Consider the following 24229-nt stretch of genomic DNA (forward strand, 5'->3'; position numbering starts at 1 on the left):
TCATCTGGTGTCAGCCATGGATTGAGGTTCCGGGTTTTAGCCTGCCACTTTTGGGCTCTTGCTTGCTGAGATGTTTCTGCAAATATCTCTGTAGATCAGTGGTTCTCAACCTGGAGCCCCCAGATGTTTTTGGCCTTCAACTCCCAGAAATCTGAAGAGCTTGTAAACTAGCTGGGATTTTTGCGAGTTGTAGGCCAAAAACATCTGAGGACCCCAGGTTGAGAACCACTGCTACAGACCTTAGAAAGCTATTTCTTGATTTAAGGCGTTGGCATGCTGACAAATATCGGAACAGAGGATGGCCCAGAGATGTCAATGCCTTGGTCCTTTCCTTACTGGCTGCTACTTCCTAGGGGATATCAGGTGGTGCAATACCAGCTAAAACAGTATAATTTCTCCAGTGGTGTTGGGCACTGACATCCTCGGATAATGCGGCATGTCTCATTGATAGCCACATCCATTGTTTTAACGTGGTAAGATGTGTTCCACACTGGGCATGCGTATTCAGTAGCAAAGCACAAGGACAGATGTCTTCACTGTATCTGGTTGGGATCCCCAGGTTGTGCCAGTCAGTTTTCGTATGATATTATTTCTAGCGCCCACGTTTTTCTTGATAATCAAGCAGTGCTTGTAAGTCAGAGCACGGTCCAGAGCGACTCCCAAGTATTTCGGTGTGCTGCAGTGTGATTCCTTCCCAGGTAATCCTCAGAGCTCGAGATGCTTGTCTGTTCTTAAGGTGAAAAGCACATGTCTGCATTTTAAACGGATTAATGATTAATAATATTAATGAGGTTTTGAGTTATATCAGGCATGGGCAAATTTCAGCCCTCCAGGTGTTTTGGGCTTCAATTCCTCCAATTCCTAACAGCCTACCAGTTATTGTTACCAGCTGTTAGGAATTGCAGGAGTTGAAATCTAAAACACCTGCAGGGCTGAAGTTTAACTATGCCTGAGTTTAGTTAAGATGTCTTTTGATTTAAAGCCCTAAACGGTTCAGGTCCAACTTACTTATCAGAACGCATCTCTTCATGTCAACCTGCCCAAACCCTAAGGTCATTAGGGGAGGCCCTACTCTCGTGTCCGCCACCGTCCCAAACGCAGTTGGCTGCAACGAGAGAGAGGGCCTTTTCGATGGCTGCCCCAAAGCTTTGGAATACCCTCTCTAGGGAGATCAAAATTGCACCCTTCCTAACATCATTCAAGAAACAGCTGAAGACCTTCCTTTTTAAACAAGCCTTCAGCAATGAAATCTAAGCTGAGGTAATGAGAAGATTAATCTCCACAGGGCAAATCACCATTAGAATGCCTCTCGGTCCCACTGCTGTCCCAAGCACGGTTGGTGGGGACAAGGGAGAGGGCCTTCTCAATTGTGGCCCCTCGGTTTTGGAGCACCCTCTCCAGGGAGATCAGGCAATTCCCCACAATTCAATCTTTTGGAGGGAACTGAAGACATGGCTATTCTAGCAGACTTTTGATAATGGCTAATATATTACCTAATTTGGACGACCTGAATACAATAAAGTTGGCCCTGACATTTTAATGCTCATATTTTTAATCTGTTTTGTGGCTGGGACGTTAAACTTGGTTTGTATAGCTCATTTTAACTACAATGTTATTGTTGTGTTTCATTGGTTATTTCACTTTGATTAAGGTGTCTTATATTGAATCTTGTATGCTGCTATTTTATGTTAGTTGGTGTTGTTTTATGGATTTTGGTTAATTTTTGTTGTATTTGATATGTTCCATGTTGCACTATTGTTGCCTTGTAAGCCACCCCGAGTCCTGTTTGGGAGATGGGATGGGATATAAAGTTGTTGTTGTTGTTATTTGCTATTTATGTTTTATTGACTGTTCATTATGTTTTATACCTGTGCCTTTGACTGTTGATGATTTTGTTTTGTATTTTATTGTATTTTAACATGTTGGAAGCTGCTTTGTGGGAGAAAGGCAGGATATAAAGATTTATTATTATTATTTCTTATTATGTTTTTTTCTAGTTATAATTTGTCTTAATTTCTGAAGTATTATGTGCTTATTGATATTTGTATGGCTTTGCCTTGTCATAAGCTGCTCCAAGTCTCCTAGGGGAGAGGGGCAGGATATAATAAAGTTATTATTTTTTTTATTATTATTATTACTGTGTGGTTGAAGGCTTGCTGTGAGTTTTCCAGGCTGTATGGCCATGTTCCAGAAGCATTCTTTCCTGATGTTTTGCCCACATCTATGGCAGACATCCTCAGAGGTGTGAGGTCTGTTGGAAACTAGGCAAGTGGGGTTTATATATCTGTGGAAAGTGTTCTTCTTTTACTGTCCTGATTTTAGTGCCCAAACACCAATCAAGGAACATGAAAGGCACTGCAGACTAATTTAGTCAAAGAAGTCAGTCATAGCAGAGCAATTGATGAACCAAGCTGGACGCAGCATATTATCCGAGAACACAAAAATGCTGGACCATGCTCACAACCACCATGTCAGAGTACATAGAGAGACCATTGAAATTTCAACAGAAAGGAGGAAACCTTGAAAATGAACAAAATCTGGCTATCCGTATTTAAAAACTCTAAAATCAGGACAGTAAATAAAGAACAACACTCTGAAAACAGGGGAATGCCAGACAGGAAACAATCAGGGCCAGCTAACACCTCCTAATAAAGGATTCCCTCAGGCAAGAATCAGCCAGGCTTTGAATCTGCAAGGCCATTAAATGCTAATCAAGGCGATCAATTGCAACATTCACACTTGTCTCCAACAGACAAGAGTTCTTCCTCCCAACCTGGACTTTCCACAGATATATAAACCTCATTTGCTTAGTTTCCAAAAGACCTCCCAACCTCGGAGGATGCCTGCCATAGATGCAGGCGAAACGTCGGGAGAGAATGCTTCTGGAACATGGCTAGAGAGGCCGGAAAACTCACAGCAACCCATTATTATTGTTGTTATAGCGTTCTATATGAATTCTACAGCATAGATCAGACATGGGCCAACTTGGGCCTTCCGTCCAGGTGTTTTGGACTTCAACTCCCGCCATCCCTAAGCTTAAGCGGCTGAGGGGGAAAAGGAAAGGGCCCGAGGCTGTTAGGGATGGCGGGAGTTGAAGTCCAAAACACCTGGACGGAAGGCCCAAGTTGGCCCATGCCTGCTCTGTATAAATAGCGGCCGGAGCGTGCCCCGCCCCTTAGGCCGACGCGCTGGCGTCACTTCCTCCCCCGGCCGGAGCTGGCCCGCTCTCATTCTCTTTAGTGTTTGCCCTGTGCCTGCCGCCGCCGCCGCGACTCGCTCGCCTCCCCTCCCGCCCTGGACCCCTCCCCGCCCGCCCTGCCCGGAGCCTCCGATGGACTGAGCCGCCCGCCGCCCACACGAGCCGGCCCGGGAGCCGCAGCCCAGAAGAAGCACCAGGTGAGGGAAGGGAGGGAAGAGGCTGGGACGCCCCCCTCCCTCGCAGCCCTAGGGGGAGAAGGAGGAGGAGGAGGAAAAGGAGGCCGCGGTTGGGCCTAAGCCCAAGAGAAGGAGGAGGAGAAGGCGGGGGTCTGGCGGAGGCTCCTCTCCTCCCTCTCCGGCTGGAGGCCGGCCGGTGGGGGCGCCCGATTGCAGAGGCAGACCCCTTCTCCTGGAAAGCCAGACCCCAAATGCACCGACTCCAGCGTCCCAATTATAAATGCCCCCCACGAGAGGCCGAGAGAGTGACACCTTTACTTTTCCGATGGTAAAAAAGATCCCCCCTTGAAGGGTTGAGACACCCACGAGGGCTGGCTCCATGGGGCCCTTCCACACAGAATATCAAGGCAGAGAATCCTACAGTACCTGCTTTGAACTGGGTTATTTATTTATTTCCATCGTTTCTATCCCGCCCTTCTCACCCGAAGGGACTCAGGGCGGCTTACAAAACTGGCAGAATTCGAGAATTCAGCCTTGATATGCTGAGTTACATGACTGTGGAAGGGCCCTGAGTCCATACTGCCATATATTCCAGTTCAAAGCGGATAATGTGGGGTTTTATTCAACTGTTGGGAAGGGGTCTTGATTTCATGTGCAGTATGGTGGTTCCAAAAGGCCCCTTCCACACAGCTGTTTAAAATCCACATTGAACAGGATTATATGGCAGTGTGGATTCAGATAACCCAATTCAAAGCAGATATTGTGGGATTTTCTGCCTTGATATTCTGTTTTATATGGTTGTGTGGGAAGGCCTCAAGTCCACACTGCCCTTCCACTCAACCATATCACCCAGACTATCAAGGCAGAAAATCCCACAATATCTGCTTTGTGCCCCTTCCACACAGCTGAATAAAACCCCACATTTTCTACTTTGAACTGGGTTATCATAACACAGTTAAAAGCAGATATTGTGGGATTTTCTGCCTTGATATTCTGCTTTATATGGCTGTATGGAAGGGCCTCAAGTTCACACTGCCATGTATTCTGAGGGCCCTTCCACTCAGCCATATCACCCAGAATATCAAGGCAGAAAATCCCACAATATCTGCTTTGTGTCCCTTCCACACAGCTGAATAAAACCCCACATTTTCTACTTTGAACTGGGTTATCTAACATAACACAGTTAAAAGCAGATATTGTAAAATTTTCTGCCTTGATATGCTGAGTTATATGACTATGGAAGGGCCCTGAGTCCACACTGCCATATATTCCAGTTCAGAGCAGATAATGTCGGGTTTTATTCAACTGTTGGGAAGGGGTCTTGATTTCATGTGCAGAATGGTGTATGAAAATACATTCCTATGAAACGTAGAAGGGTTCTCATGTTTGGGCGTGTTGTCTCATTATGTGTATGTAGTATGCAGGTGTTTCAAAATTGAGATCCAAATGCCCCTTCCACACTGCTGTATAAAGTCCCACAATATCTTCTTTGAACTGGAATACATGGCAGTGTGGACTCAAATAACTAAGGGCCCTTCCACACAGTCATATAACCCAGAATATCAAGGCAGAAAATCCTACAATATCTGCTTTGAACTGGGTTATCTGAATCCACACTGCCATATGTTCCAGTTCAAAGCAGAAAATGTGGGATTTTATTCAGCCCTGTGGAAGGCACCTCAGCTCAAAGCAGATTGTGGATTATCTGCCTTGATATTCTGGGTTATATGGCTTTGTGGAAGGATTCCAAGCCACTTCTGGCCCCACGAATTTCATAGCAGGGATACTCCATCTGTACAGGGGAAACTTCTGTCACTTGTTTGACAGTTTCTTCTGGGTTTGCAGCTGACACATCTGTCAGTCCTCGTTGCCCCCTCCTCCTCTATATCTTGCATTTTGTGGGCTTCCTAGAGACATCTATAGCTTGCAACTATGGAACACAGAGAGACCCATGGTTTGAACCAGACAGGATTGCTGTTGTGTTATGAATCTGAAGGATAAAACAGGTTTACATTATGCTACCAAATTGATTCAGGGTGCATCTTTGTCAGGCATGGGCAAACTTGGGCCCTCCAGGTGATTTGGACTTCAACTGTTGGAAATTGTTTGAGTTGAAGTCCAAAACACCTGGAGGGCTCACATTTGCCCATGCCTCATTTATGCTGTATAATTGACGTAGAATGCTGTAGAATAATTGAGGCTGTACTTTTGTCAAGATCTTTTGCCTTCTAGGCCCAAAAGCGCCAGGTTATAATTCCCGTGATTCCATATCACCGGGTTGTGGCTGTTAAAGTGGTGTGTAATTGCATTAATTTTACAGTGTAGTGTAGATGCACCTTAGTCTCGAAGGTACTGAAAAATCACTTTGCATACTGTTACTTTCCTAGTAACAGTATGCATTATGCATAATTCCTAGTAATTATGCAATAATCTGCATTAAAAAGTGCAAAGGGGTGTAAGAGTAAGAAAGTAGTTACCCCACTGGAGAAAATGCAATTATTAGGCTCACTTAAAAACAGCTATAGTTCAGAGGAAGGAACTGAGCAAACCACTTCTGAGTAGTAGGGATTTGTAATGGGGTCAAGGCCTATGGCTTTACGGAAGAGTGTGAACTAATGTTGTACAACAGATTACAGTGCCTTTCTGTGTACAACTCCTAGTCTGCCTTTCTTGATTAGTTGATGCTATTCAGTCCATTTATGTTTATTACTACTGACGATCAGTGTGATCCTACTATGTGCAGACCTTTGCCAGATTTCCTGATATTCTTAAAATACCTATACAAGGCAGATGCTAATATATCACTTGACTTAGGTGACAGTTTGATATATAGGCGCAGATTTTCTTCTTTCCCTGATGTAGAAAATAAGAATGCATTACAGATAAAATGTTGTCTGCTAAATCACATATTCTCACTTTAGGCTTCTAACCCAGATTTGCTTTCTCCAGGACGGCTTTGGGAAAATACTGGCAAGTTTCACTAAGTCAGAAGAAGGACTTTTGTGCTTTCACTTACACACACTGGGCTTTCATCTCATAATGAAGTAATGAATGACTTAATCGCTCTAATGGCTTAATATTTTTCCACTCTACATGCCTACAAACCTAATTGGTCTCATGCCATTTAACTTTAGCAATATAAGTAAGCCTTTTGTGTTTAACTTTTTTTTCTGTGCAGTCTGGAACCAGAGTTACTTTTGAAATGTAAATACTTTTATATATGTATCTTTGGATTTAGGTTTGACAGTGTGATTGAAGGTTGATTCCAGGCTTTGTTGTGCTTGAAATTGTTGTTTTGTTCCTTCATGTCATTTCTGGCATGACAATCCTAAGGGGGTTGCTTGACTAGATTCGTTCAGGAAGGGGTTTGCTCCTGTCTTCCTCTGCGGCTGAGAAGTTGTGACTTGCCCAAGATCACCCAGTGCGTTTCCATGGTTGAGTAAAGGGTCAAAAATTGATGTCCCAGTATACAAGTGCAATATGTAAACCATTAACACCAGACAGGCTATCTCAATGCTTAGAATAGACTTATTGAAGCTAAAGATTCTAAATTAAGCATTGTTGACTTTGCAACTAAGACTTCATTCAGTCTTCTATGTGGAAAAGAAAAATTTCTTACAAATTCCAGAACTTGCTGCCTCTCTATATTTTAATTCTTTTGGGTTTTGCGTAACAATTTACTCTTCTAATATTTTAGTTGAGATTTACATGATACACATTGCCCACAAGAAGTCATGGATCATCGGTGTTTTACATAGCACAGACATGGCAGGTATTGTGTTGAACTAACTGGTAGTCAAGAAACCAATGTGATGGTTGCTATATTTAAACAGGCATTTTTGCTGTCCAGAATGGCGCTGTATTTCTTAAAGAATCCTGTATGGCACAATGCAAAAATTAGGTTTTGAACAAATATATCAAAGTTCTTTGACTGATTACCACAGTTTGCTCTTATGAAGTAAAGTCATCTGTTATACAGGGTGTTTGAAAAAGAACTTCCTAGTTTTAACTTAAAACATATTAAAACTAGGGAGTTCTTTTTCAAACACCTGTATATTAAAACCTTTAAATATACTCTGTACTTTGGTAGGCTCGAATACTTGCACCTTCTGCAGTTATTATTTGAAATAGAAATCAAACTCTTATTCTTTGTTGCAGCATATCATTGGCAGATGTAATACATAAGCTATCCTGGACCTTATTCAATGCCTTGTTATCAGACCTTCATGTCTGATAAGACGTTGTTTTGTCAGATTAAGCAAGTTTCCTAGATTGCACTTGTAAGCAAGTTTCCTAGATATTTTTTTTTCGTGTCAGGAGCAACTCCATTGAATGTCCTTTGGATTATGAGTAAATGTACATCAATTGGACTGTTGGTATAGTGATTTAAGTTTTGGACTATGAATCTGGAGATGGGGTTTCGAATCCCCATTTGGTCATGGAAACCAATTGGATGATCTTGGAAAAATTACATTTTCTCAACCTCAGAGAAAGGCAAATGCAAACCTTTATACAAATCTTACCAAGAAAATCCTGTGAGAGGCTTAAGGTCACCTGATGTCAGAAACAACTTATAGTCATCCAACAACAATAAAAGCAACTTTGTCTTCATAAAAAGCAGTAGGGGAAGTAATTTCTAAGTAATCCAGTCTTGGAAGAAATTCTTATGCTATATGCTTAACAGAAATTAAGGTTCAATGTGATAATGCTGTTGTGAGTTACAAAATGTGTGATGATCTGATTAGATCTAGGGCTAGTAGAGTTTTCACTCTTACAACAATGAAAAGTCATGGTGAGCAGATCAGCTGAGAATAACACATATCCAGGATTTTATGCATAGGCAGGATTATGTAATATCTGACTGGTTTCTGCTCACTGTGAATAGACCATTGAAAACCATTATGTCTGGAATGATGATATGCTAGCTGTGATTGATTTCCATGCATGCAAATGACTACTTGGAGATGTGGTCAGGCCGTGACAACCCCGGCTAAGCAAGATTTTCACTTCTTTGTTGGTAAAACCACTAAAGCAGGCCAAGAACATTTTAGCATGTCACTTAAACCAGGAAGAAGCTGACAAAACCACCTCTGAGTATTCTTTGCCTAAGAAAATCCTATGAAATTCTTAGGGTTGCCAAAAATCAGCAGGAACTATTCAACCAAAGAAGCGGCATAAATAACCCAAACCTGTTTGAATAAAATGTTTTTGTCCATGGAAGGACAACAAAGCATGCGCCAAACTATCCTTCCTTAGGAGAGAATTCAGACCTAGGGAGCAGCAATTGTGAGGTCCCGCTCTTGTGTCCCTACCAAGCATGACTCCAAGGTAGACTTTTAATTGTGCTTGGAAACAGATGGGGCACTGGTGAAACTGTAGCAGAAGCTTTTGGTTTATTATTCTGGTCTGCCTTTCATGTCTGAACACTTTACTAAGATAAACCCGCATTTTAGATGGGGCTGTAATTACCTAACATCTTTAAAAATTGAATAAGTGCAGACACACTACTGATTGTCCAGATTTCAAAATCTGGTGGTACACCATATAGGTTTGAACCTGTATTTTCAAAGGATGTATAACGCCATTCAGCACAGATTGAATCTCTGCTCCTTATGCACTAGTAACTATGTGAATAGTTTCTGTCTCTGCTGTTCTGCTGCGTGTCAAAACTATGAGTGAATTTTGAGGAATGAAAGAAACTGAAGTTAAACTGTATTTCAGGATATTTCTGCTTATGGTGAATATGGTGGAATTGGACAAGAAAGAATTTATCATGAGCCCTTTTTTTTCTGTGTATAGCATGGCATCAACAACACCAAAATTGTGACAAATCAGACATATGGCCTAGTAGATGAATACTACTCCTGAGCATATGAATTGTGTGTGTGATAGTTCATTTCAGTCAGCCTTTATTTGTTTGAGATCCTTGTCTTTAAACCTAGCCTGTAATATGGGGCCTGTTTCATGTTTTGTTTTCTATTTGCTTTGTTGTCTTAACTGTTGGTACTGTTGGGAAGGCAGACCTTGAGGTATAACACCGTAACAATTTACTTTAATCTGTCCTGAATTATCTTACTTCATATTTATTTTGTTGTAGATTTGATATGGCTTAAGTTGAATAGTAATTCCTTAGATTTTAAAAAATCCACACATTGATTCTCTTAAAACATAATGTTGGAGGGATTGAAATAGCAGGAGTTATTTTATTTGTTTCTGCTGATGCATTGCTACAGGTGGCTTCACAATCACCAATCAATGTTTAAACTGGCAGTGTCCTTTAAAATACACTTACGTTGCTATAATAGCAATTGGCAGGCCGCATTCTTTCCATTTCAAGTGTTGAAGTCCTTTTGCAAGTGAACAAGAAAGCCAGAGAGATTGGGACAGAATGTAACATATATGGATTTAGTTCTTTTTCTATTTCTTTCAATAACGAATGCAACCCATTAGGAAATCTCAAGCACAAGTCTTGCAGACATTAGCAAGATTAAGCTATGTTACAGTATTTTCACAGTTGTCTCAAAATATGCTTTACTGTTTGTATCTGCACGTCTTGTGAACTTTGGTAGAAATGTGCTCACCTCACTGATTCTCCAGTTTCAAGCTATTTGAACACCAAGCCAACTCCTCTTCTGTAAATCAATAATGCTCAACCTTTTTAGAGCCCACCTTTAAATTCACCCTGCAACAAGAGACTACCATAGTGTACTTGTTGCCCTCTTTCTCTTTGATAGATCTTTTTGTTTTAAAAAATCCAGGGAGGAAAAATATAATATCACCACTATGTTGAATTCACACCACATATGCTGAAGACAAATAAGTGAAATTCAGCTGTTTAAATGTTAATTCTTGCAATAGTCTTGACATACCACCCTTGTCCTAATCTTTAAAGACACCAGATCTAGTCTGATCTTGAAAGCTAAACAGGGTCAGCCCTGGTTAGTACTTGCATGGGAGACTACTAACAAATACAAAATTCTGCAGGCTATATTTCAGGTGAATGAACTGGCAAAGTCATCTTGACTATTCCTTGCCTGAGAAAACCTTAAGAAATTCATCGGGTCACCATAAGTGACTTGAAGGCATACACATACACATGTAATAATGCTGGTCACTAATTAAATCTTCCCTGAATCCCTCTAACAACCCATCCTTCCCCTTTTAGTGTGATATTACACTAGTGTGTGTGATACCTCGTATGTGAATTATTTTGCATAGTGCCTCCAAATTATTCTGAATTAGAAGTGGTACCTTTGGTGATATTAGGAACAACGTTGCTCTTCAGCCACCAGAAATTCTATACTATTGGTAAATTCTATGGGGATGTATCCAGGACCCCATAAAGTACACGTTAGACCTGAAAATCCAGTGTTAGAAGAAATTCTTGAGCTTTATGCTGAACAAAAATGAAAGTTGTCATAGTGCAACAATACTGCTTCTGTATCAGTAATAGGTTGCAAAATGTGTGATGATCTGCTTGGACTTAGGGCTAGTAGAATTTTCAATGATTACAAATAGAACACTTTCTAAAAGTTCCTATTACGGTAGTGGTCCATAACTTGCGGCCTATTTTAGAAATTTTCTGTGCCGTGTTTTTTCTTCAAACGACATGGTGGCTTCAGTAGTTTCATATTCTATAAGTGGGTTTCTCAGTCTTTTGTCTGCTTTTTAATTAAATAGTTGAAATTGTTATTACTTTGGAAACTTGTATTATGTAAAATAAGGAAACTTACTTGCATTAAGGTAAAGGAAAATCTTGGTTATCACAAACACCAGCCTCTTTGATAATTATTTACTAGAGTCTAATGCGTGATCATTTCTAATGCTAGACTCAATTTTTCAAAACTTTGAAACCAAAAAGTATTTGGCCAGCCATTACCAGAAGGCACAGAGAGTTTCATCTATGCTGATGATCGTGCCATCACCACCCAAGCAGGGAGCTTTGAAATGGTTGAACATAAGCTTTCTGAAGCTTTAGGTGCTATTACTGCCTATTACAGGGGAAACCAGCAGACCCCTAATTCATCTAAAATGCAGATGTGTACTTTTCACCTTCAGAACAGACAAGCACCTTGAGCTCTGAGGATTACCTGGGAAGGAATCCCACCAGAGCACTGCAGCACACCAAAATACTTGGGAGCTATCCTGAACTGTGCCCTGACTTACAAGAAGCACTGCTTGACTATCGAGTAAAAAGTGGGCACTAGAGATAACATTGTACAAAAGCTGACTGGCACAACCTTGGGATCACAACCAGACACGGTGAAGACATCTTTCCTTGCACTTTATTACTCTTCTGCTGAATATGCATGCCCAGTGTGGAATACATCTCATCACATTAAAACAGTGGATGTGGCCCTTAATGAGACATGCAGCATTATCACAGGATGTCTATGCCCCACACCATTGGAGAAATTATACTGTTTAGCTTGCATTGCACCACCTGACATCCACCAGGAAGTAGCACCCAGCAATAAAAGGACCAAGGCATTGACATCTCCAGCCCACCTGTTCGGGTATCAGCTAGCACACCAATGACTTGAATCAATAAATAGTTTTCTAAGATTTACAGAGAGTCTCACAGGAACACCTCAGCAAGCGATAGTCCAAAAGTGGCAGGCTAAAACCCGGAATCTCAATCAGTGGCTGAAGCCGGATGACAGGCTCCCTCCTGGGCACACAGAAGACTGGGTGACTTAAAAGGTGCTGAACAGACTGCTCTCTGGCATCACGAGATGCAGAGCCAACCTTAAGAAATGGCGCTACAAAGTGGAGTCCACGGCATGCGAGTGTGGAGAAGAGCAAACCATAGGCCACCTATTACAATGCAGCCTGAGCCCTGCCACATGCACAATGTAGGACCTTCTTACAACAACACCAGAGGCACTCCAAGTGTCCAGCCACTGGTCAAAAGACATTTAGTATAATTCCAAGGTTTTTTTAAAACTTTATTTGTGTTTGCTAATACATTACAACTTGTACACCCCAATTTTAGCAAGGTTATTTAGCCAAAAAAGTTGAGCATTCAATTTTAGTAAATACAGTAATTTAGGGAAAAGTGCATTGAAAGGATTAAAAAAAGCTTAGCACCTGTTGTGTTAAGAGATTGTTCATCATCCAGCAAATGCTGAAACTCAGCCCATGGGCTGCTGTTCTAGAAGTAGAGCTCAAGTGTGATACAAAAAAGCAGCTGCAGAACAAAATTTTGGAGTGACTATTACAAGCAATCTAACAAACTCAAGGGAAATTGACATTCTGCCTTTACCTTTCAGTGAAGTCTAATGTCAACAATATTTCCTGTCCCTAACTCACTGTTAGAGAATTGTTCTAGATTTTTGCAGGGCTTTTTTTCCAGTCTGCTTAGCTGGGAAGCACAAATAATTTGTATGTTTCCTTTTTCACAAAATGATCTGGAGCAAGACAGAAACACACTAGTGGGAAAGGGATTCCACATGTTGGAGTATTTTTTTCTGTTTCTAACTAAAGTCTATTTCTGTATAGTTCTCTTCCCCTTGCCCCACATTTATGAAGGAATGAGTTACAAAAATTGCAAACATGATTGTGTTGTGTCCTTCAAAACATACAGGTTAATATGCAGATAGCAACAAAATTAATGCAGAAATTTTAATGGTATCTTAATATTTAAAAACCATTGTAGATCATTCAGTTGGTGGTTAGTGAAAGGCACAAAGCAGTATAGGCTTCTGAAAGGTTGAAATCGGCAGTCCTGCTGGCACAAGGGTTTAACCCATTGCGCTACCGGGGATTCCAAGATTGAGATGAAAATACGTGACTCCAGATGTTGCTGAACTGCAGCTCTCATTAGCCCTTACTGCTATCTATGTTGGCAAGGCTAGTAACATTGGGAAGGCTACATGATTTAGAGATCAGAGAGATGGCCCCCTTGTTTTGCCTGTCATCACAGTGTAACCGCATCTGTGGTTGTGCTTTTGCTACTTGTTCTTACTAGCTAGATCATAGTTGTCACCTGTTTGCAGCCTTGAAGTGGTGTCGTCACTTCACTTGGGTTTTAAAAGAGTTGAGATCTCTTATAGTGATAATAGTTTTGATATTACAGCAATCTGCTGAAGCTATAAAGAGTTCTCTCTAAAACACCAGCTCAGCATATATTAAAAGTAGTGCACACAGTGCTGTCTATATTAGGGGGATGCTGTCTTCACGAGGATTATGTTTGCCTTTTTAAGACTGACTTAACCCCTCTTTGAAAAACCATCTTTTATGCACGTGAACATGCAACACCTGCATGTATGTGCAGCACTTGTGTGTACACTGTTTGCCTGAGGGAAAAGTAATTCTCTGTGAAGTGCAAGAAGCCTTTTCTAAGTACGGAGGAAGTCGCCATTGCAGTACCCAGCTGAATGAGATTGAGACAGGTGTGGAAAAATTTCTAATATAATTTTATTTGAGTTTTTATAACAGTACGCATTCTCCAAGAAATAGCGACAAATGCTATAGCTGTACCAATCACTGAACTTTGCTTGATCAGAGGTAAAAACAGGATTCTTCTCTTTCACTGATATTGTGTTATTCTCTTCACCCTGAGTCCAAAATTTGAAGACCAATGCCTTAATGCTCTCAAATTATTTTTACATTATCAGTCAAACTATTTAAAGTGATTGCTGAGGTGGGGATGGTTCTCCCATTTTTGAACAATTTAAAATGTAGTGTGTGCTCAAAAAAATCATTGGAGCTTGGTAATTTTCATTGGAGGCTTTAAGGGGCAAAATTAATGTATCACAGGCATTGCAAAACAGCTGTGCCATGGTTGGGCCAAAAAAAGGCTTTCCTATTACTCAGTGCATGTATGTGTCCTCTCATGTCAGAACTAGCATCCATGACTTGTTGATTGCTGAAAGGTTTGTCTAATGATGCTTTAGTTCCTTAACCCTCTCAATTGTGTGCATTGAGTTCTGATTCCATTAAATCTGGAAAATACTGTCATACTGTTTCTCAGTACACTTCACCCCCCCCCCCCCCCCCCGGTAGCTGTGCTGTGCTCCAGAAGTTTTCTAGTTGTTGCTTATCCCATCTTTTTCATGTCTTCATTGGGGGCGTAACATAACCTTACTACAGTTTTCCATGAAACGCCATCTATGTGTTGCCATTGTGGAGGGGAAAGCTGCTCTCCTGCTTTCTCCCTAATATAGGTGTTGATCTGTATGATCAAATAAGAATTTGTTTGGGTGGTGTTCCATTACTTTGAGTTCCAGTTATAAAAAGAACATAGAGTGATCCTTAGGTTCTGGCCTTTAAAGCAAAAGACGTTTTCCTTATCATTAATTTGGTGTATTTCAACAGTGTGTGAACAAATTTGAAACAAGAGTGTTCCCTTTTGCCTGCTGTCTTAGACATTAGCTAGCTGATTGGTTGTTAAAGTGCACAAGAGAAAAATAGTCAACTTACCAAATATAGTTAAAAAAAACCTGTAATACAGGTTTTAGATCACTGTAAAAACGCTGTTGAGAGATTATCACGAATATTTACATTATTATGAATACACTTTAAGAAAGTTGAAGCATTTTCATTTTAACTGTAAATGAGCCCTCTTTTAATTCGGTCCTAATTTAGATGACACTAGATATGTATACTACATGATGCCTATTCATGTAGGGCTGTCACCACATTTAAACTGTATTGTCAGCCCTTGCATGTAACGTTTTGACACATTAGGAATCCACAGTCCATTTCACACTGATGGTGTGAAATGCCGCACTGTTACATAAGATACCCTATCCTACACATGATACTGTCTATGTAGAACACTGACAGGTAAGTTTCTTTAAATCCCTAAAGTCTCATTTAAATTGAACTGTGTTTAAGGAAGCAGAACACATCAGTTCTTAGTCACATTCAGTCTAGTGAAAGTGCATAGAATGTTGTAAAACCTCATCAGAGCAGAACTCTCACTAGGTGCAGAAACTGGTAGTAGTTATATTGCTTGAAGGATTCTGAGAGATGTAGTCTAAAACGGGTTCTCAAACTTTTTCAGCCACGGAGTCCTTTTTGAAGCAAAAGATTCTTGTGGAGCCCTAAAAATGTTTTATTGTGTGTGTATGTGTGTGTGTGTGTGTGTGTGTGTGTGTGTATATATATATATATATAGAGAGAGAGAGAGAGAGAGAGAGAGAGAGAGAGCGCAAGCACGGGCAAACTTTTTGACTGACATAAACTTAAAAGCATTTCATTGGAAGACCCCAGGGGCCATCCAGGCCAATCCCCTTTTGCCATGCAGGAAAAACAAAATTATAGCACCCCCCTGAGCATTAGGGGGAAATAGGGTTTGGAAGCAAGCAAAGTGAGGGGGAAAGGATCTGGGTGGCAAAGAAGATGAGGAAAGGTGTGGTGTGGGGGAGGAGTAGGAAAGCGGAGGGAAAGCTAGGAGGAGGAGGAGGAGGAAACTGCAGAGCCCCTCAGTATGCTTTGTGTTCCGCGGAGCACACTTTGCAACCCACTGGTCTAAAAATTACATTTATATACTATGTTTAAATATCAAAAAGAAGCAGAATGTCTTTTGTGAATGTGTTCTGGCATTACATTAGTACTTTATATATGTGAATAACTTGTTTGAAACTGAAATTAGTATGCAGGCATTAAGTGTAACGAATGGTGAAGTTGGCGGATTGACCACATGGACTATTATTGGTTACAAGTAACATTGAGATACAGTTAAGAAAATCAACTGTCAAAATGAAACACAGTTAAAACACACTTACATGGCTTGCTTTGGAAATATGGAAACAAAACTCCCTGTTCTCTCCCTTCAGGATCAACTGCTTGCTAGCTCTGAAGAGCAAGTGTCAAATATTGTCAATTAATCATCTCAAAAATGTATGGAATAGTGAAATGCTCCAAAGCAGCATTTTTGGAAGTACAGTGGCTTATTTGCAGCTAACACTTCTGAAAAAGTAAGCATTTCTTTGTCTTTCAAAGCATATATGGTGAATAGTTTCACCAAATGAGATGTTTTTCATTGCTCCTGACAGAAATGAATAAGAGTCTTGTGGAATAGTGAGCAGTTTTCAAAACGTCTCATAGCATTTTTCTAACCATAGTTTTTCTCCATTTTTGTTTTGTTGTAGGCAATCTGCAACATAAAAATAATCCCCTGGAACTAAAGCCAAAGTACACTGTCCCTGGATCACCAAAAGGTACAGAAAGGTTTATTGGAATTTTGTTACCATACTGTTATATATTTTGAAATGGCTTTTGTTACGGAAGCTTTAATGTACATTGAGTTCTTCAACTTCCTATCTAAAAAGCCTCTGTAGTGTTTCTGTTCTTGCCAGCACTAAGTGTTAGTACTTGGATAAAAGCTGCTGAATTTTCAAAGCCAACAATTTCACTTACTCATTCCATTCAGTATGCAGCTGACTCCCCTTCTGCCCAGTAATACTTGTTTTAACTGCTCGTTGCTCGTGTTTTCAGAAGCTACCATTTAACTTCTGCATGCTTACTTCTTGTGCTGTCCTCAGGATCTTCACAGCCTCTCTTTTAGCATGGACCTAATACCAGTGGTACTTATTCTAAGTAGCGAGTTCTTGTGTTTTATTCTAGTAGATACTCATGCGTAAAAGGGCATCATGTATAACCCAGACACTTAGTAGCTAACATTATGGATTTTGGTATGACCCAGAGATAAGTTGAGAGTCATTCTAAAGAGAAGGAAAGGTATCAGTGCTGCCTTGGAACCGGATGTCCATTGCTGCAGTCACTACCATTTAGTTCCAAATGGCATAATGTTAGCTGTTCATTACTCTCTATTACTTTTGTCATTGCTGTCTGTTGTCTATCCTGTTTATTACAGGATAGACAAAGCTCTTTCACTTCTAGGCTGCTCAGAACAGGAGGGGGGAATCTTGGTCAATTTTCTTTAGCTTATACATGAGCATATATGTTAGATTATGATAATATTAGCTAATTTTCAGCAGCTATGGAAATTTATGAACAGATCAGTGTCTCCCATGACATTCTTGCAAGCAAAAGTGGGCTAGACAATTCTATTATTCGGTGGTTCTGTAGTTGGTTAAGCGACCGAACCCAAAGGGTGCTCACCAATGGTTCCACTTCATCCTGTGGATTGCCACAGGGTTCAGTCCTGGGCCCAGTACTGTTCAATATCTTTATTAATGACTTGGATGAAGGTTTACAGGGCATGCTTATCAAGTTTGCAGATGACAGCAAATTAGGAGGAATAGCTAATACTCCAGAGGACAGGATTAGAATTAAAAATTACTTTAACAGATTGAGAGCTGGGTCAAAACTAAGAAAATGAATTTCAACAAGGACAAATGTAAGATACTGAACTTAGGCAGAAAAAATGAAATGCAAAGATATAGGATGGGTGATGCCTGGCTTGACAATAGTCCATGTGAAAAAGATTTTGGAGTGTTCGTGGACAACAAGTTGAACATGAGTCAACAGTGTGATGCAGCATCTAAAAAAAGTCAACGGGATTTTGGGCTGCATCAAAAGCAGCATAGTGTCTAGAGCGAGGGAAGTCATGGTACTCCTCTATTCTGCTTTGGTTGGACCTCACCTGTAATACTGTGTCCAATTCTGGGCACCGCAGTTCAATAGAGATATTGACAAGCTGGAAGGTGTCCAGAAGGGGGCGACTAAAATGATCAAAGATCTGGAGACCATGCCCTTTGAGGATTGTCTTAAAGATCTGGGCAAGTTTAGCCTGCATAAGAGAATGTTGAGAGGAGACATGATAACCATGTATAAATATGTGAAAGAATACCATAAGGAAGAGGGAGCAGGCTTGTTTTCTGCTGCCCTGGAAAATAGGACTCGGAGCAATGGGTTAAATTACAGGAAAGGAGGTTCCATCTGAACATTACAAAGAACTTCTTGACTGTAAGAGCTATTCAGCAGTGGAACTCTCTGCCTTGGAGTGTGGTGGAAGCTCCTTCCTCGGAAACTTTTAAACAGAGTCTGGATAGCCATCTGTCAGGGGTACTTTGATTGCACTTTTCCTGCATGACGGGGTTGGACTAGATGACCCATGTGGTCTCTTCCAACTCTGTTATTCTATGACAATATGAAATGTACTTCTTGTTTAAAAAGTTTAAATATTGAGGCAGTGTTTGCTCAAACAGATAAAAGCATCATGGTTATATTTTTAGTGTACTTACCTTGGTATATGTTTAGTGACTGTATACACTGCATTCAGTTGACAAACCACTTTTTGTCTTATGCCTATATCTAAGTGACTCAGTGCTCTTCATACTGCAGTGAGTCATTGTAAACAGATTTTTTGAGGAAAAACATCAATTGAATGTCAAATAATAAAATGTCTCCAGGTTTTCTAAAAGGGACAGTTGTGAATTGGAGAGAGTACATGTGCAACCATTGTATAGAACATTTTATAGAACTGTTGAATATCTCAGTGTTTTTCCTTGCTTTGATAAGAACAACAGCTTTGTTCAGTGACATTTCATATCTAATGGAAATTATGACATTCCTCAGTTGACCATAAAATCAGTATGGCTACCTCAAGAGAACTGTGGACAACAGTATGGTGAGCCTTATCTATGAATTAGTACTTAGTTCCATATGATGAATTATGTAGAAATCAGGAAAGAATTAACCCTTGGATGATAATTGTCTGTTCTTGACAGTGACGTTCCTCGTCTACTATGAAAAAGATTAACGTAGTGCTTGCTGCTATACCTCTACATTTGCCAAATGAAACCTGTGACAAAAATGTCATAGGTTTTAGAGACTTATCTGTCATGCCTCTGTGTGTTTGCTTTTTATGTGGCACCAGATGTCTATGGAAGAGAGGTTTACAACGTGGAAGTATAAAAATATAGACAACTGTTCTACGCAAAAACAGAATGGTTTGCTTTCTAACTCAGTATACTAGTTTAGTGAGCCTTTCTCCAACATTTCCTCCCACTATTTGCATGTGAAGCATGTGCTTTAATTCAGGGAGGTATTTCATTTGTAATAAGATTAGCATATAGCATAATATGACTAATCCACTACTGTGCCACACACATCCACCTCTAACTTTCAGTCCCTTTTCTAACCGTAATTCTCTTTATTTCAGATAGCTATTATAATTTACAGAAAGCATTAATTCTGAGATTGACATCTCCAAAAACCTTAAAATAGTGTTGTGAACATAAACTTCATATCACTGAGTAACTAACAAAGGGAAGTATTGAAGAAGATCATGGAAGACCATCTTTATAATTGCATCACAAGACTTATATTGGGTGCATGTGCGTTGTAGAATTAATGCAGTTTGACCGTACTGTGGTCCAAGGCTATAGAATCCTAGGAGTTTTACAAGGTTTTAACTTTCTTTGCCAAAGGGTTCCAGTGCCTCACCAAACTAACGCTCCCAGGATTTCATAGCATTAGCATTAGCCACGACAGATAAAGTGATATCAAACTGCAGTAATTCTACAGTGTAGATGCACCCACTGGCTACTTCAACAGCAAAAGCTGTGAAGTTGTTAGAAAACTTTGATCTGTGGTACCTCAAGTGAATTTGCACCTCAGAGAAACAGGAAAATGTTAAATAGCATGTAGTATTTTAAAACTTTCATACCTATTATTTAGAAGAATCATGAGAAAGGGTTGTGAATGACTTGTTCCTTTTCATCATCATCAAGCACCATTATTGTGGAGCTTTCATTCATTATCATAAGAGTCAAAGTCTAGGATTGGTGAATTGCACTCGGTGTCAGAAATCTTGTATAAGCCTTATTGTATGGAAAGATTGTTCACTAAAGCTACTATTGAAGGAAAACCTGAAGGTTTTCTGTTCATCGGTATATTTCATATTCTAAGATCTTGGTTATTAAATTATTATCTTGTGTGTGTCCCCCCCCCCCTTTTTTTTTTTTTTTTTTGTTAAATGATGCTCCAACCCTCTAGGCCAGGGATCTCCAAACTAAGACCTGCGGGCTGGATGCAACCCTCCAAGGTCATTTATCCAGCCCCTGCCCTAAATTTTAGACTTAAGGTCGCCCTAAGTCTGAATGACTTGAAGGCGTGCAACAACAACAATCCTAATTAACTATCTTATCAGCCAAAAGTAGGCTCACTCTGGTAAATTTATGCTGGTTAAAATTGTTCCGCATTTTATGTTCTTTCAAAAAAAAAATTGCACTACAAATAAGATATATGCAGTGTGCATAGGAATTAGTTCATGTGGTTTTTTTTTGTGTGTTGTTGTTTTTTGCAAACCATTGTCTGGTCCCCCAGCAGTCAGAGGCTCTCTGCTTAAAATGTTTGAGGATCCCTGCTTTAGGCATATATTATCCCCACCCACACACCCCCAGTACAAGTGAATGGAAAATTGATATTGATCATGTTTATTTCTTCTAATGCAATATATTTATCTAAGGTTGCTTTAAGAGTACACTGAGGTTTTGACCAGAAGTCCAATATTATCTCAGATAGTTTTACAAATAATCCTTCTTAAATACCACTGTTCTTATGGTTTCCTCTAATTTATATAAATAATTCAATTGATTGCCACATAATCCTCTTTTTTGTTTATATTTAAGGTAAAAAAAAATCAAGCACTCTTCTAGAAACAAAACACTACATTCAAAGCCAAGTTTACCTGCAGTGAGTTGTCTTAGATGGAAATCAACATGTCTCAAGTTCAAATCCAGAATCCATCTGTTACGCTTTCTAGCAGTCAAATACTAAACAAGAACCAAGCTCTTGGACAGCCTTTGAGTATTCCTTCTCCCACTAGTTCTCTGCCCTCTGAAAATGCAGGTAGACCTATTCAAAACTCTGCTTTACCTTCTGCGTCTGTTACATCTACCAGTGTATCTGCAGGTAAGTTTTAAAATTCCATTGATAATATCAGAATTCTGTTTGATGTTAGCATTTTCTTCTATTTGTATAACATACTGATATTCTTTCTATCCTATATACTCACAGATAAGTCTAGTAATTTAAGTTAAAAAATCAACCCCAAAACCCTGATTAATAGATAATTGTGAGTAGTGTGCCTTTATTCTTATCTAAAAAGGGACCATCCCCCCTATGAATAGAGTGCCGAAAGGCAAGAGCTTATCCCATCCCAGAAGGTGCTAAGAGCTGCACCAGTCTCCTTCTAGCCTTTTTGAAACCCTAAGTGGAAAAATGGTGGCAGCAACCAAGGAAGGCTGATTCCCTAAGATGGCATTGATGTTTTCCCTTCAATTTGTCCACAGATCATTTCAAAACTCATACATTTGGCCCCCAAACCTGCCTTTAACGTTTATATATGATTTACTTATACATGAGTATATACAGGGTAGGGTTTTTAAAAAGATTTTTTCAAAAAATGCTTGAATGGAGCACGAGCAAAATTAGATTAATTCAGCCTTATAAATTACGATTTAAAACTTGCTATTCATCATTCTGGGGTTTTTAGTGCTTTTCATATAGGGTGCAAGCATGCATATTTAACAAAAAAACTTTTATTTGAGGGGGTTTAAATCAGTTGTTAGCAATTCAACTGTTTCCTATGTCACATTCTTTGGAAATAATCAGGAATTGAAGCCAAGTGAGGTTTTTTGGCACAACCCTTTAAAGATAGTTTAGTGTGTCCAGAGCACTGAATAGTTTCCTCTTTCTCTAGTCATTCTGCCACTTGTGTTCCCTGTGTGGCATATTTTGGGTGCTTGATTTACAACATAATGTTTTAGAGAAAATGAAAGACCCAGTACAATATCAGTTTGTCATCAAAAGAGCCTCCAGGAAACAACATCACTGATGCAGCCATTAGGATTTGGATTTACAAGTTTCCAAATCATGGTTAAGACTGAGGATCATGGACAAGTGCTGTACTTGGACACAGAGTTTAATTAATTTTTTTTCTCATTTTCATCAAAGCATTGTTTGCTGCTGTGCCATTTGAAATGTCAAATGATTGACTATGATTGGAGCAATTCTTTCATACCACTCTTTGGAATATCATCTGAGTGCACCTGGTATGAGCTAGACTTCAAAGCTAGTTTCTGTACAACAAGAATTGTGAGGAATTGCTTAACATCAAATGTGAGGTAGTAATGATTATTTGAAGTCTCTCAACCCTTGATAAATCTGGCATTATTGTGCTCCCGAAGTTATTTAAGAAAGCAGAAAATGCTCAATTAATACATAGCTACAAAATATCATCCCTTAGTGCAATTAGAGCTGCTTTGCAGTGGGACGTCAAGCAGTTTATTATGCTTCATGTGATTATACTTTAAGAATATGGGATGTTGGAATATTTAGGACATACTTGTTTATTTTGTTGTTTGTTTGCGCTGGGTTTATTTATGCAGCCTAGTTTTTTGTAAAATCTTTTGGGTTTCGTGTTATTTTCATCAAAGCGAAGGAGATTGTTAAATGACTGCAATAATAAAAGCTCTGTGTCCACAATGAGGCACTTAGATCGTCTTTCTTTAAAAAGGTGACACACTAGAACAAGAGAGAATGTGGACAGATATCTGAAACTATATTTTTTAAAATGATGACATTGAGACTGATTACATACGAAGTAGCAGAATTTGTAGGGAAGAGCTCTTGATTAGGACTATTGGGAACATGTCATACTAGTTGAACAGAGCATGCTGTATAGACCAAATATGAGGGCCATAGCCTTTAAACATCAAAACAGTTATTCGGGTGTCTGGCTGGTTTTCTTGCAGGCCAAATTAGATTGATCTTCTGGCAAATTTTGCAACAGTAATATTTTACTCACTGTCTGATCTTAACGGTGGATTGCAAAACTCTTATTTGGCATTTTGCTAACATGAATTAACAGATGCTGAAACCACCTTATTTTACTTCTAGGAACTGAATGTATTGAGATTCCTCTGGGTTTTATTGTAAATTAAATTATTGTAGTATTAAATTTCTCACAATACTACTTTGAAAACAACAATTCTTACATTTTTAGTATTCCAGAAGATGCATGTTTTATCCATAGACTAAAGTAGCTGTTTGTCTTGCCTTTCAGTTCCTTCTAACATGGCAAACCCCAAAGAGAAAACCCCAATGTGTCTTGTGAATGAGTTAGCCCGTTTCAACAAGATTCAACCTGAGTATAAGCTTTTGAGTGAACAAGGTCCAGCTCACTCAAAGGTAAATATTATAATGATTTCCATATTTATAGTAAAATATCTCTTGAATGAAAATGTTTGTGTGTCAGGTTTATACTTGTGCGATGTGCAACCCTCACATGGCCCAGGCATATAGGTCTGGTAGTGCCCAGACACTAAATGGTGGACAATAAGTTAACCAAAACCAAGATTAATTTATTATTTTTAAGATACTGCTACTGATGTCTCTTCCTAGCTTTAACACATCAATCAGTTATGAAGCCCCAACCATAAAATGGAAATAAATTTGAATGGCAAATGAGAAGATTTGAACAGTTTGTACCAGGAACAACATTGACCATTCTGGTGTTGTGGATTTGCCTAAAAGTACAGGTTAGGAGTGTGGCCAGTGGTTTGCATGTTGGACTATGACAGAAGTCCAGGGTTCGAAACCCCATTGGGCGATGTTAAGCAAGTTGCCTTTTCTCAGCCTCTGGGGAAGGCAAAGCCAAATCCCTTCTGAAAAACCTTGCCAAGAAAGCACCATGATAGGATTGTCTTAGGGTTGTCATAGACAGTGGTCCTCAACCTGGGTCCCCAGATATTTTTGGCCTACAATTCCCAGAAATCCCAGCCAGTTTGCCAGCTGTTAGGATTTCTGGGAGTTGAAGGCCAAAAACATCTGGGGACTCCACGTTGAGAATCACTGGGTTAGAAACAAAGGCACAAGAAACATAAAATAGGAGAATTACTATTTTGCTTTCTTCGAATAAGATAAGCAAGGT

General features: G+C 39.7%; 1 protein-coding gene across 7 annotated transcripts in view; it reads left to right on the forward strand.

Annotated features, from left to right (window-relative positions):
* Nucleotides 1-3238: 3238 nt before the first annotated feature.
* Nucleotides 3239-24229, forward strand: part of stau1 (staufen double-stranded RNA binding protein 1) — a 42333-nt gene continuing 21342 nt past the window's right edge. For 4 of the 7 annotated variants that reach the window (XM_016993445.2, XM_003220621.4, XM_008110123.3 and 1 more), the window contains exons 1-4: nucleotides 3240-3396; nucleotides 16476-16544; nucleotides 20925-21207; nucleotides 23363-23487. In XM_016993445.2, coding sequence (XP_016848934.1) covers nucleotides 21003-21207; nucleotides 23363-23487 — 330 coding nt within the window. In that variant the 5' untranslated portion in view covers nucleotides 3240-3396; nucleotides 16476-16544; nucleotides 20925-21002. Of the gene's footprint in view, nucleotides 3397-16160; nucleotides 16302-16475; nucleotides 16547-20924; nucleotides 21208-23362; nucleotides 23488-24229 lie in introns of all 7 variants that reach the window. The other 3 variants (XM_016993446.2, XM_062978921.1, XM_062978920.1) reach the window with 3 other exon arrangements.

Source organism: Anolis carolinensis, chromosome 4, assembly GCF_035594765.1.
Source record: "Anolis carolinensis isolate JA03-04 chromosome 4, rAnoCar3.1.pri, whole genome shotgun sequence".
Lineage (NCBI taxonomy): Eukaryota > Metazoa > Chordata > Lepidosauria > Squamata > Dactyloidae > Anolis > Anolis carolinensis.